This window comes from Tyto alba, unplaced genomic scaffold (assembly GCF_018691265.1).
Source record: "Tyto alba isolate M040663 unplaced genomic scaffold, T.alba_DEE_v4.0 Super-Scaffold_1000006, whole genome shotgun sequence".
Classification (NCBI taxonomy): Eukaryota; Metazoa; Chordata; class Aves; order Strigiformes; family Tytonidae; genus Tyto; species Tyto alba.
This window is the reverse complement of record NW_024881272.1, coordinates 5,390,323-5,400,493: the sequence shown is the minus strand read 5'-3', so window position 1 is coordinate 5,400,493 and position 10,171 is coordinate 5,390,323. Positions and strand designations below refer to the sequence as shown.

The 10,171-nt window shown below is 54.4% G+C and overlaps 1 protein-coding gene across 1 annotated transcript; it reads left to right on the top strand.

Annotated features, from left to right (window-relative positions):
- Positions 1–4,423: 4,423 nt before the first annotated feature.
- Positions 4,424–9,831, top strand: LOC122152738 (neutrophil cytosol factor 2-like). Its single transcript, XM_042786374.1, has 5 exons — positions 4,424–4,448; positions 6,827–6,905; positions 8,556–8,627; positions 9,318–9,469; positions 9,549–9,831. The coding sequence occupies exons 2-5, from the start codon at positions 6,846–6,848 to the stop codon at positions 9,646–9,648; spliced, it is 384 nt and encodes a 127-aa protein (XP_042642308.1). The 5' UTR covers positions 4,424–4,448; positions 6,827–6,845; the 3' UTR covers positions 9,649–9,831.
- The last annotated feature ends 340 nt before the right edge of the window (positions 9,832–10,171 follow it).

Here is a 10,171-nt window from a genome sequence, read left to right as displayed (position 1 = left end):
GAGTCACCGCTGAACAGCACAGAAATGTTCTCAGAAAAAAATATTACAGCAAGGACTGTGGTGGAGCGGTGGGCTGACAAGGCACAGCTATTCCAGTCACGCACGGGCACCATGGGCGCTCCATAACTAGAGCCTGTACATCCCGTTCCTCCATGGCTCCTCCCCATCCAGAACAGTTTCTCCACCGTTTCTGCTCCACATGCTGTTCCTAATAATTTTTTGTCCCTTTTGCTCACTCCTATTTCCACTTATTCTTGGAGTCAGCCCATCAAAGCGTGGAAGATCACTCCCCTTCCCTTTCTTCAGATCTCTTGAGGGCATCTCTTGTAGTTCTTCACCAACCCAGTACTTACCATCCAGGTCTCCCTCAACTACATCTTGCTTTTCATTGCACAAATTGCTGCTGAAGACTAGACACTACTTTTTTTTTTTTTTTTTTTTTTTTTTTTTTTAATTTAATTCGGGTGCGGGGAAAGGAAGGAGAATTCCTTTGCCTATCAACTGGGAAGATGTTCTCCTACACCAGCGGCTCCAGACCCTTGGCTGAGAGAGGCGAATGAAGCAGGTCTGAAGGCCAGGTCAGAAACGGGGAGCGCCAGATCTCGAGCTACCAGGGCAGTAAGAAAGTACAAGATTTCCACCACAGAAGCACAGGGTGGAGGAATCGGGCTGCTACGCGGCAGCTCCATCCCTCAGCTCTCCTCCTCCGTGCGCCAAGGGCAGCCACGGTGGGAACGCGGGGTCGGCTGCCAGGAAAGAGGGGAGCTTGTTGAGAAACGCGCTGCAGCTACCTCCCGATCCGTCTGGCTTCCACCGGCTCCTTCCTAAGCCAAAGAAAGTTTCTTTCTGTGGTGCTGGAAAGCGATCCCTTGCAGAGAGACAGGCAGAATTTGGTGGGGAATTTTTCATCTTGCACCTGGATCTAACATTTCCCAGGCAGAGCATCCTAGATCGGTTTGGTACCATGCATCCTAACAGCACTATTTTTATTATCATTGGCTCGCCGCGACTTTATAAACATAGTTGAATGCAGTATCTCCAGACTGCAACAAATACTGCATTTGCAGACTGGCCTGTCTGAAATGGAACATAAATATATTTCTTTCCAGGAGTTTTCCCCTCTCTTCCTCAACTTGTAAGCCTCGGAACGAAAACCTTTCTTAATGGGACTTTTTGAAACCCCTTTGAAAAAAAATCATACCTAGTACTTTATGACTTCCTGCTCCAAGCTTCCAAGCGTGGCAAGCAAACATCTTCGCAGACATCCAGACAGAGGACACTCTTCTCGTGCAATGTTATTGCTAGAGGGAAAGATACTTAAATATATATATTAATAGCGGTTTCATTGTTATGGACTGCATCTCTGCTAACTCCTCACCAAATTAAAATTTTAAACCTAACTACAATGATGGTTTTCATTATTAATTAGCACATTAATATTTAAGTGCTGAGCACTTGACTACAACTATAGAAACATTAATAGCTAGGAGTGGCCAAGTGGCTTCGGTTATGGACAAGCCATGGAGCTGGGGATGGTGGATGGCAGAGGGGCCAGGAGGAGACAAGGTAGTCACCATGGGCCATCATCTTCTGAAGCTGACAGGCAGAAGAGCTCCATTATCCCTTGCCAAGGAGGCAGCAGACTCCAGGAAGAGCTGATGGAGCTGGGGCTGCCTACAAAAATCCGTAGGGTCATGGGAACATGGACCGTCTCAGGCTGGAGAGCAAGGTCTGACTGGGGAACAGCAGTCTCAGAAAAGAGCCGTCCCAAAAGCACGGGCTGGTGTGGGAAGGAAGCCAGAGAGGCTGTTAAATAATTCTATCTGCTCCAGGAAAATCTCTGCGTGCTCAGAAGGAGAAAGCTTTAAATCAACATACACACTGTCACCAGATGCTGCACAGATCTTCCTGTTCAAAGAGGTGTGTGATCCTGGCAACAGACTGAAATCAGATTTATACAATACAAAAGAAATTCCTGAGTCAAGGACACCACTTACACCAGCGAAGTATGTTGAGTATCACTTCGCAGAAGATATCTATATATAATAGACACGTGCCAATGGAAACAATAAGCTAAAGTTATAGAAATTATTTCAGACAGGGTGACGCTGAGGTCAGGTATCAAGCACAGGCTCTCAGGTGGAAACTCTTCACCTAAATACGCACTACCCCCAACTCTGTATTTTGCCCTGCTCGGCAGCGGTGAGAACAGGTATCGATGCCATGACTTACCTCTGAAGAGTTCTTGGATATTGTGAAATGGGAACAGCGAAAGAACCTGAAATAATGGGACCAGCAAAGATGAGACACAGCCTAGGTGTGCCTGAGCCACAGGTAAGGCACTGCCAGTGAACAGCATCCCCAGTGAAAGTTGAGGGGGGCCGTGGGGATGGGTATCATCCCCCAGCTTGCCGCGGGCTCTGGCTCACAGTGGGGAGCAAAGGGCACCACGGTCACCGCGAACTCTCTGCTACTGCCATGGGGAGGAGGCGGACGCCGCCCCCACGTCTCAGCTGCTCCCTCCATCATCGGAAAGGGTGGCCCAAACCCACCTACGGCTGTGGTCGAGGCTAAGACGGTTCCCTGAACGGGGAAGTCGTGGCCTGGCGGTGCATCCTCTGCCCCCCCCCCCCCCCCCCCTGTTGCTGCGGGGTCACGGCTTTCGGCAGGGAGCTGTCTCAGACCCTCCTGGCCAGATTCACCGGGGTTCAGCTGTCTGAGAATGAGTGGAGAAACAAGAGCGGTTCTGCTTCCGTTCTCCTTCCTCCCCCCTGTTCCCAAAGCCCTTCGCGTTTTCTGTGACATTTCCCTGACGATGTAGCTGCGTCTTTCCATCGCTAAAGGCACCCGAGAGTTTTCACAGCAGCTCTGAGAGGATACAGGGGAGCGCAGTCACTGCAGCCTGCAGCACCGTTACGCAGGACAAAATAGACTCTTCCCAACGCAGCCAAGTGTTGACATCTCATTACAGGAGCCAGGCTTATTTCAAGTAGCTTCTTCAGAGGGTTGATAAAACCCATCAGAAACCTTAAATTACATAGGCAGGAGAGACTGTGAAGAACTACGACGGCAGCAGGGGATTTTACAAGCACGGGAATGGGAGGATACGGGGACGCACAACTTAGTTTAAACCAGCAGATCTCAAATCCCTGGTCTCAGCCCTCTGTGAGCTGAAACCAAAACCATGAGCGGAAACAGGATCGTGCCTCTGAAAACCAACGGCAGCTGGGAGAATTTGGAAACTGCTCCTTAGAAAGAGCAAAGCCGGTGATATTCCTCATGGCACTCCAGACAGCTGCGTTACGCATCTGGGTGGCAGAGAGCCGAAAACATTTAGGTTCAACTCATCTGACCTGACACCGGCAAGGGATCGTGTAGGGGTGATGGCAGGCGTGGTAGAAGGCTGCAGGACGTTCCTACAAAGCAACCAAAATCCTCCAGATTACTGATCATTTTCTGTCATCTTGTTGGCAGGCCTCTGGTCCTCCACCCAGGCCCAAGACCCCAGAAATCCTCAGGTAAGTTGGACCAAGTATGGACTGTTGGCGAATGGCTCAGAGACAAGGGTCATGAGCCCACCGAGCAATCGTACGATCAGAGCCTGTTCTAGGGGCTGATGCTGCCTCGCTGATGCTGGGCCTCATTAGGGTTTGCCTGCAGCTGCTCGCAGCTGCTGATACATGAGGAATGTCAAGGATGCTTCGGCCTTGTGTACCGTGGTGTGTCGAAAACAGGAATTAGAAGTAGTGGCATGAGAAACTTAGTGTTATGAGAAGCTTGTGCTGTAAGCTAACTGAAAGTAGGTGGACCGTGCGAATACGACCTTTAGAGCTTAAGCCAATCAGCTAGTGACTAGTAGGCATAATAATTATCATTGTCTGTATAAATATATGTACCCTGGACCAATAAAGAGACACGTTGATTGATGCTCTATCACCCACACTGAACCTGTCTCGGCGTGTCGTTCTTCTGTGGCTCCACAAGATGGCGCCCGAACAGGGACCTGCATAGAAGAAGAACACGGATGGAGCAGCGGGCCCGGAGAAAACAGCAAGGACCGGGGAATTCGAGAACGGACCTGGAGAAACACCAAATACAGCAGTGTCCGGGGTCCAAGAGCTGAGATGGAGGGGCGCCAGCTACAGCAGCACCAAGAGCGGACGCGGAGAGGCGCCGGCCCCGGCAGCGCCAGGAGCTGACGCGGAGAGGAGCCGGCGGCGGCAGAGCCAGGAGCGGATGCGGAGAGGCGCCGCACACAGCAGCGTCAGAAACGAATGCGGGGAAACATCAGATACAGCAGCGCCTAGGGGATCAAGAACGATCGAACAGTGGATCTCCGACGGGTTGTTCCGAGGACCTGAACCGAGATAGAGGGTCGCTCTCTGCAAGGGCTGCTGGCAAGCGCTGCACCTGGTGCCTTAATCACGGAGCATCAGCAACATATCAAAGTAAGGGAGTATTTCTGTGACTTAATCAAGGAGCACAGGGCCGGCGGGAGTATTTCTGTGCCTTAGTCAAGGAGCACAGGGCCGACGGTGCCTTAATCAGGGGTGGGTCGGCAGTAACGGTACTGTGCCTTATCCAGGGAGCACAGGACAGGAGGTGCCTTAATCAAGGAGCACCAGGTTGACGATATGGAACAGGAGGTAGCCCTGGATTTATTACAGCGCTTTTTAGAAAAGCGGGGAGTAGATTGTATAAAATCACTCACGGGTTTAGTAGCGTTAGGACGGGTCAAAGGATGTTTTCAAGATCCTAATTCTCTTTTTGATGTCGAGGAGTGGAGACGATTAGGTGATGTTTTATGGGATACAGTAATTGACGAGGATAAAGCTGCAAGGAAAATGATGAAACCATGGCGGGAGGTGGTGAATAATAGTAAGCGGTATCAGCTTGAAAAGAACCTTGCAGCTGTGGCAACTACAAAGTTGGGGGGGGGAAAGTTCCACTGTTGCCCCAGAAAGTGATGCATCCGGACCTATGCTCGTTGACAGTGATCGTATTCCTGTACCATCAACAGGAGTACCGGTTTCAGTTAACACAAGTAGGGGCAGTCCGGAGGCCAGCCCCCCCCCAGCGCCCTTACAGTCATGCCCCCCCCACCCCCAAAACCTCAGAGGTGGAGGGGCAGAGGGACGATGGCCCCTCGCTAATATTTAGCCAACAGGGGTGGCGCGAAGTAGGTGATTTATTGTGGGACGAGACCATCACTGGAGGCAATAAAGGCAGTGAAGCACGACAGCAAGGGCTGGTCTGGCAAACGATTGTAAAAGCCCTGAGGGAGATGCCAGCAGAAAAGAAAGTAGCTGCTGCTGCTATGGCGGCTGTCGGCGCTGTACCATCCCCACCAGTCCCTGCCGAAACCAACCGCCCGTCACGATTAGCCACCTTCTTCGGGGTTAATCAGCAGCTCCGCTCTATTAAGGGCATGTCACCAAGTGTTCCTGTTTGCTCCACCGCGCAAGAAGCGGCAGAGAAATCAGGCGGCGCGGGGGGACAGGGGGGCGCGGCGTGCCACCCCAAACTCTGCCCCCACCCCCCCCCCCCCCTTCGGATGGTTCCGCCCCTGACGGCACGTCAGCGTCTGAGTCGGAGAGAAAAACGGCGGCTGTGTCCGAATTAAAGCACCAGGGTCACACACCGGTAAGGGACAGGGACAGAGTCCAAAAACTTGAAAGAAAATTACAGAAATTAAGCTACAGAACAGAACTCTGCATTTACAATTACAAGAAAAGGAAGCGCTGCCGGCAGCCCCCACCACACCCACTCCCGTCACCCTTATCAGAACCAGCTCCGCTTTTAGCTCAGTCCCGATGGAGTGGGGTGATTCGGGGTGCCTTGTTAGAAGGGGACTGGCATGCTGCTGGAGCCTTGGCCTGCCCAGTAGTGACAACGAATGGGGGACACCTGGGAACTCAAGATCACCAGATTCTCCTCGGGGGGTCTGGAGACTCCTTACGAACTTCAGAACTCTGAACTGTCATTTGGGTGTTTCAACATCAACACTGGTATCAAAAACTTGTTCATGTAGTATCAGATTCATTGTATGTTGTGGGTTCATTTCAATGTTTAGAACATACTGTGGTGAAAACTGTATGAAACTCTGTATTGCATACTCTGTTGTTACAATTGCTGACACTTTTAAAACTGTAAGGGTGGTTTTCTTGCTACATAAGACTGCATAAGACTGGAACATGGGCTGACAGAATGGTTACAAAACTTGGGAATTTGGAAAATGGACTGATGATGGTTACAAATCTACAAGACTTGGAAATTACTGGGTGGCTGAAAGCTTTGTTGATGCATGGACTGGTAATGCTGATTGTCATTATGATTGTGATGATGGTATTGGGGTCTGTGTGAAAATGCTTTATGAATGCTATGATTCAAACGTGTCGTGGTTTAGGCCTGGTTGGCAGCCAACCACAATGCAGCAGCTCTCTCTCCCTTCCCCTCTGGCAATGAGATCCCCACACTTTCACTCACCACCTATCCTGGGCCTTCCAGCAGGAGCCGTACCTGCAGCCCCTTCCCCGCTCGTAATGCTGGGGTTGGTTCTTCTGGCTCATGGTCACCTTCCCGTGAGCTCAGAGACCTGCAAAATCTGGGCAGATGCTGTGTTGGCGGCCTCCCAGGTGGTGGTTGGCGATGCCTGGGAGATAAGGGGGTAGCGAAGTCACCCCTCCCCGGTTCAACGCCCCAAACAGACCTTGGGAAAACAGCGGGTTGGAAGGGGGGGGTGAGGGGGTGTCCATGGGGCAACAGCACCCCAGCTCCCATGGGAAGGGTGGGATTGACAGCACTACCTTCTTCCCGTCTGGCACAGGACGAAACCCCTCTTGAAGATGAAATCCCAGAGTCACCCAGCTCCCTCGCTCCGGCGAAGCCACGGCGGCCACCACCAGGTCAGTGAGGGGGGACAGGGGGGGCCTTAGGGGTGAAACCCCCGGCCGCAGGTTTGGGATGGTTTCCTCAGTGCTGTGTCCTCAGGCTTTGAGACCAGGGGTAGGGCTCATCTCCATCTCCATCTCGTTCCTGGAGCCATTTGCGGTCAAGGATGGGGAGACTAAAGCAGGAGGCAGAGTAGCAACCACAGGGCTGGGGATGGAGTAAAATAGAGCACGTGGGTCCTCAAGGAAAGCAAGTCCCTCCCTGCTCTTAATTAGCACAGCGACTAATGGAGTAAAAGGGCCTGGGGGTAGGATCGGAGCGAGTGACCCGGCTTGTCTGAGCCTCGGAGAAGGTTCCTTACAGGCTTAGAGCAGGGCACCTGCAGTGGTTGTGGTGCTGCTGTGAGCTGGGCTCGGTTGGGACGAGCTGTGGTTGCCCTGGGAAGGGGATTCCTGGCCAGCGGTACGTGGCGTCCCACCTCCCGGGGCCGGGAGGGCAGCACCGGGGCCACCACATCGCCCCCAGCGGTTGGTTCAGGCTGCTGGGAAGCCAAAATAGGGCTCTGCCGCCTGCCTCGGCCCGGCTGCACGGTCCGAAATCGCTGTTTAAAGCTGAGGAGCACGCGTGGGCACGCGGGAGCACGAGCCAAAACGCAGAGCCGGGAGGAAGGGTTGGGAGTTGCCCTCTCCAGAAAACGTCACGCGGTGCTGGGAGGTGGGAGCCTGCGGCTGAGCCGCGAGCAAGACCCATGTGGGGTAGAAACTACCACCGTGCAGAGATCCCACCGCATGGGCATTAACCTGCTGCAGTTTATTCCGGCTATCGCCCCCCCGACCTGCCGAAAGAAAGAGGAATCTGTGGACAACCAGTTGGCAACCCCCTGCTCCCGGGGGGGGCCTGAGCCAGGTGGAGGTGGGGAAAGGCGGGCCAAAAGACCACTAATGGCAGGACAGGGCTCGTGCCCCAAGCAGAGCCGCCTCGGAGGCAGCCTGGGGGTAAAGCTGCTACAGAAAATGGCCGTGGCTCACGGGAGTTACGGGCTCAAGGGCCCCAACAACCTCCAAGAGCATCTTTACGGCACCAAAAGCCCTCGCAGATCCAGCCGTGGGATCGCATTCGACAGCGCAGCTCTGGCTCTTCCCCTAACGAGCACAGGTGTGTCAAAGCACTGACAAAACCCAGGGCAGATCCTTGCGAAGAGACTTCAGCAAACCTGTATGAAATCACCCTACCCGGAGGTCTGAATTTAACTTTATAACCCTGGTGAAGGGCAGGGATTGCCTACGGTTTTCAGTAGGGACCGAGGGAGATCAGAAGAGCAAAGACACCAAAACCAGCAGTTCATTTATTTTATTTATTTATGTGTTTGACTCCACCCAGGAAAGACATCCCACCCCTAAAGCTCCCATCCCTGTAAAAGAGAAGGCACAGAGCCCAATCCTCTGCTCAGGGGTTATATTTAAAATCCAGTGGATGAACCCCCATCGCAGCTGGTGCTCCGTCCGTTCAGGGGACCGCTGTTGGCTCCCGGCTTGCTCGGTGTTGCTGCAGATAAAGACAGGCATCAAGGAGAAGGGCTGAGGAGAACTGGATGTGTATTTAGGCACAGGGCAGCAATGCCTACCCTGTCCCACTTGCCGAGCCACCTCTTTCTTCCTCCACAGACCACGTTCCCACTCCTGCGACGCAGCCGAGAGATGCAGCAGAGGGAACACCTTGCGAACGCAGACCCCGAGGTCCTGTCAGGGTTACAGATCTGCATTTATTGCACGTTGAAAGGTGCTGGCAGGCCCGGCAAGCACCACAGCCCTGGAAGTGTTTCAGGTTTTCATCATTCAGGAGTTTCCCCAAAGCATAACAACAGGGCTAGGGGCCAGCAGGTCATCAGGACCCGACCGGGTGACTAGGGCTGCTTTTTGGGAGCTCTCCTCCAGGTTGAGTCCCCGTGGACCCAGGGCTGTCAGCAGAGCCCTGGTACGACTCTCATCTTGGTTGACCTGTGGCACTTGAGAAGGGAGAAGTGGGAGGGAGCTTGGCTGTAATGCACACACACCCCTGGGCAGGGTCAGCAGCATCACAGGGCTCGCTGGGGAGAAAGGCGGCAAAACACAACAACCCCCGAGGCCCAAAAAGAAAGAATGCGGAGGGCTGGAGGGTGGACGCACCTCGAATTTGGTCAGCCGAAAGCCACGGTTGGGTTGGGAAGTGCCCCATCGATTCCTGTGCTCTCTCCTGGGCACATCCGAGGGTAGCCCGGGCGGCACCACCGCTGCCCTGTCCCCGAGGGAAGCACCCAAGGCTGCCCAGGCCCGCAGAGGTGTCCCCTGCCCAGCAGCCAGCCGCTGCCCCACAGTCCCCACGTCCCAGTCCCTCTCCCTGCCCTCGCCAAGCCCCACGAGCTCTGATATCCACCTTCCCGCCCGCAGGAGGCCGGAGCAGCCGCCTCCAGCCCCCACGTCCTCAAGGTGCATTACAAATACACCGTCGCCCTGCAAGTCGAGCCGGGCCTCTCCTACACGGAGCTCCTGGACCTGGTTTGCAAGAAACTGGAGCTCCAGCCCGAGCACGCGCAGCTGAGGTGAGGCGCTGCCCGCTGCGGGGAGCCGGGTCGTGGTTTCGGGGCTCCCGCCCTCACCCCGCGTCCTCTGCGCACCCAGGTACAAGCCTGCGGAGAGCCAAGCGCCGGTGGCTCTGAGCGTGGGGAACCTGGAGGCGGCTTGGAGCCAGGGCAAGGACAACTCTGACCCTCTGGTGTGACATGACGGAGGTCGGTGACAGCTGGAGGTGGCGGCCACCGCTCCTGCCAAGGAAACCTAAGCGGCCGTTGCCTTTGCTTTCCTCGCCGCGAGCGCAGGCTCGTGGCTTCCAAAGCAAGCCAGCGACGTCTTGAAAGGCAGAGGAGCAAAAGAACAGGCCAAGGGAGAGGCAGAGCTTGTCTCTCTTAGCCCCGAACAAAGAAAAGCCGCCAAAACGTGTCCTGACCCGGCTTATTTCCTACCCTAGGGAGAAGGGTTTTTACCAGACAGCAAACCGGAGTCGCCGGGGCAGACGGGACTGACCCAAGTCGTGGCGCAGTACGATTACGAAGCCACCCAACCTGAAGACCTGGAGTTTCAGGCAGGAGACGTGATACTCGTTCTATCCAAAGGTAATGGTGCTCCTTCTGGGCCAGGGGAGGGGAGGGACCCCCCGCGATGCCGAGCGCCTGCAGCGGCCGCTGCTCAGCTCAGTGGAAGTTGTGGGTTCCCAACACCTTCCCCTCAAGCCAAAAACTCTCGGG

Bases quoted from the DNA above. Each gene is read 5' to 3' on its own strand.
- LOC122152738 (XM_042786374.1), top strand. From the start codon at position 6,846: ATGAAATCCCAGAGTCACCCAGCTCCCTCGCTCCGGCGAAGCCACGGC. The intron at 6,906-8,555 runs GTCAGTGAGGGG...CTTCCTCCACAG, and splicing joins GCCACGGCGGCCACCACCAG to ACCACGTTCCCACTCCTGCG. The intron at 8,628-9,317 runs GTCCTGTCAGGG...TCCCGCCCGCAG, and splicing joins TTGCGAACGCAGACCCCGAG to GAGGCCGGAGCAGCCGCCTC.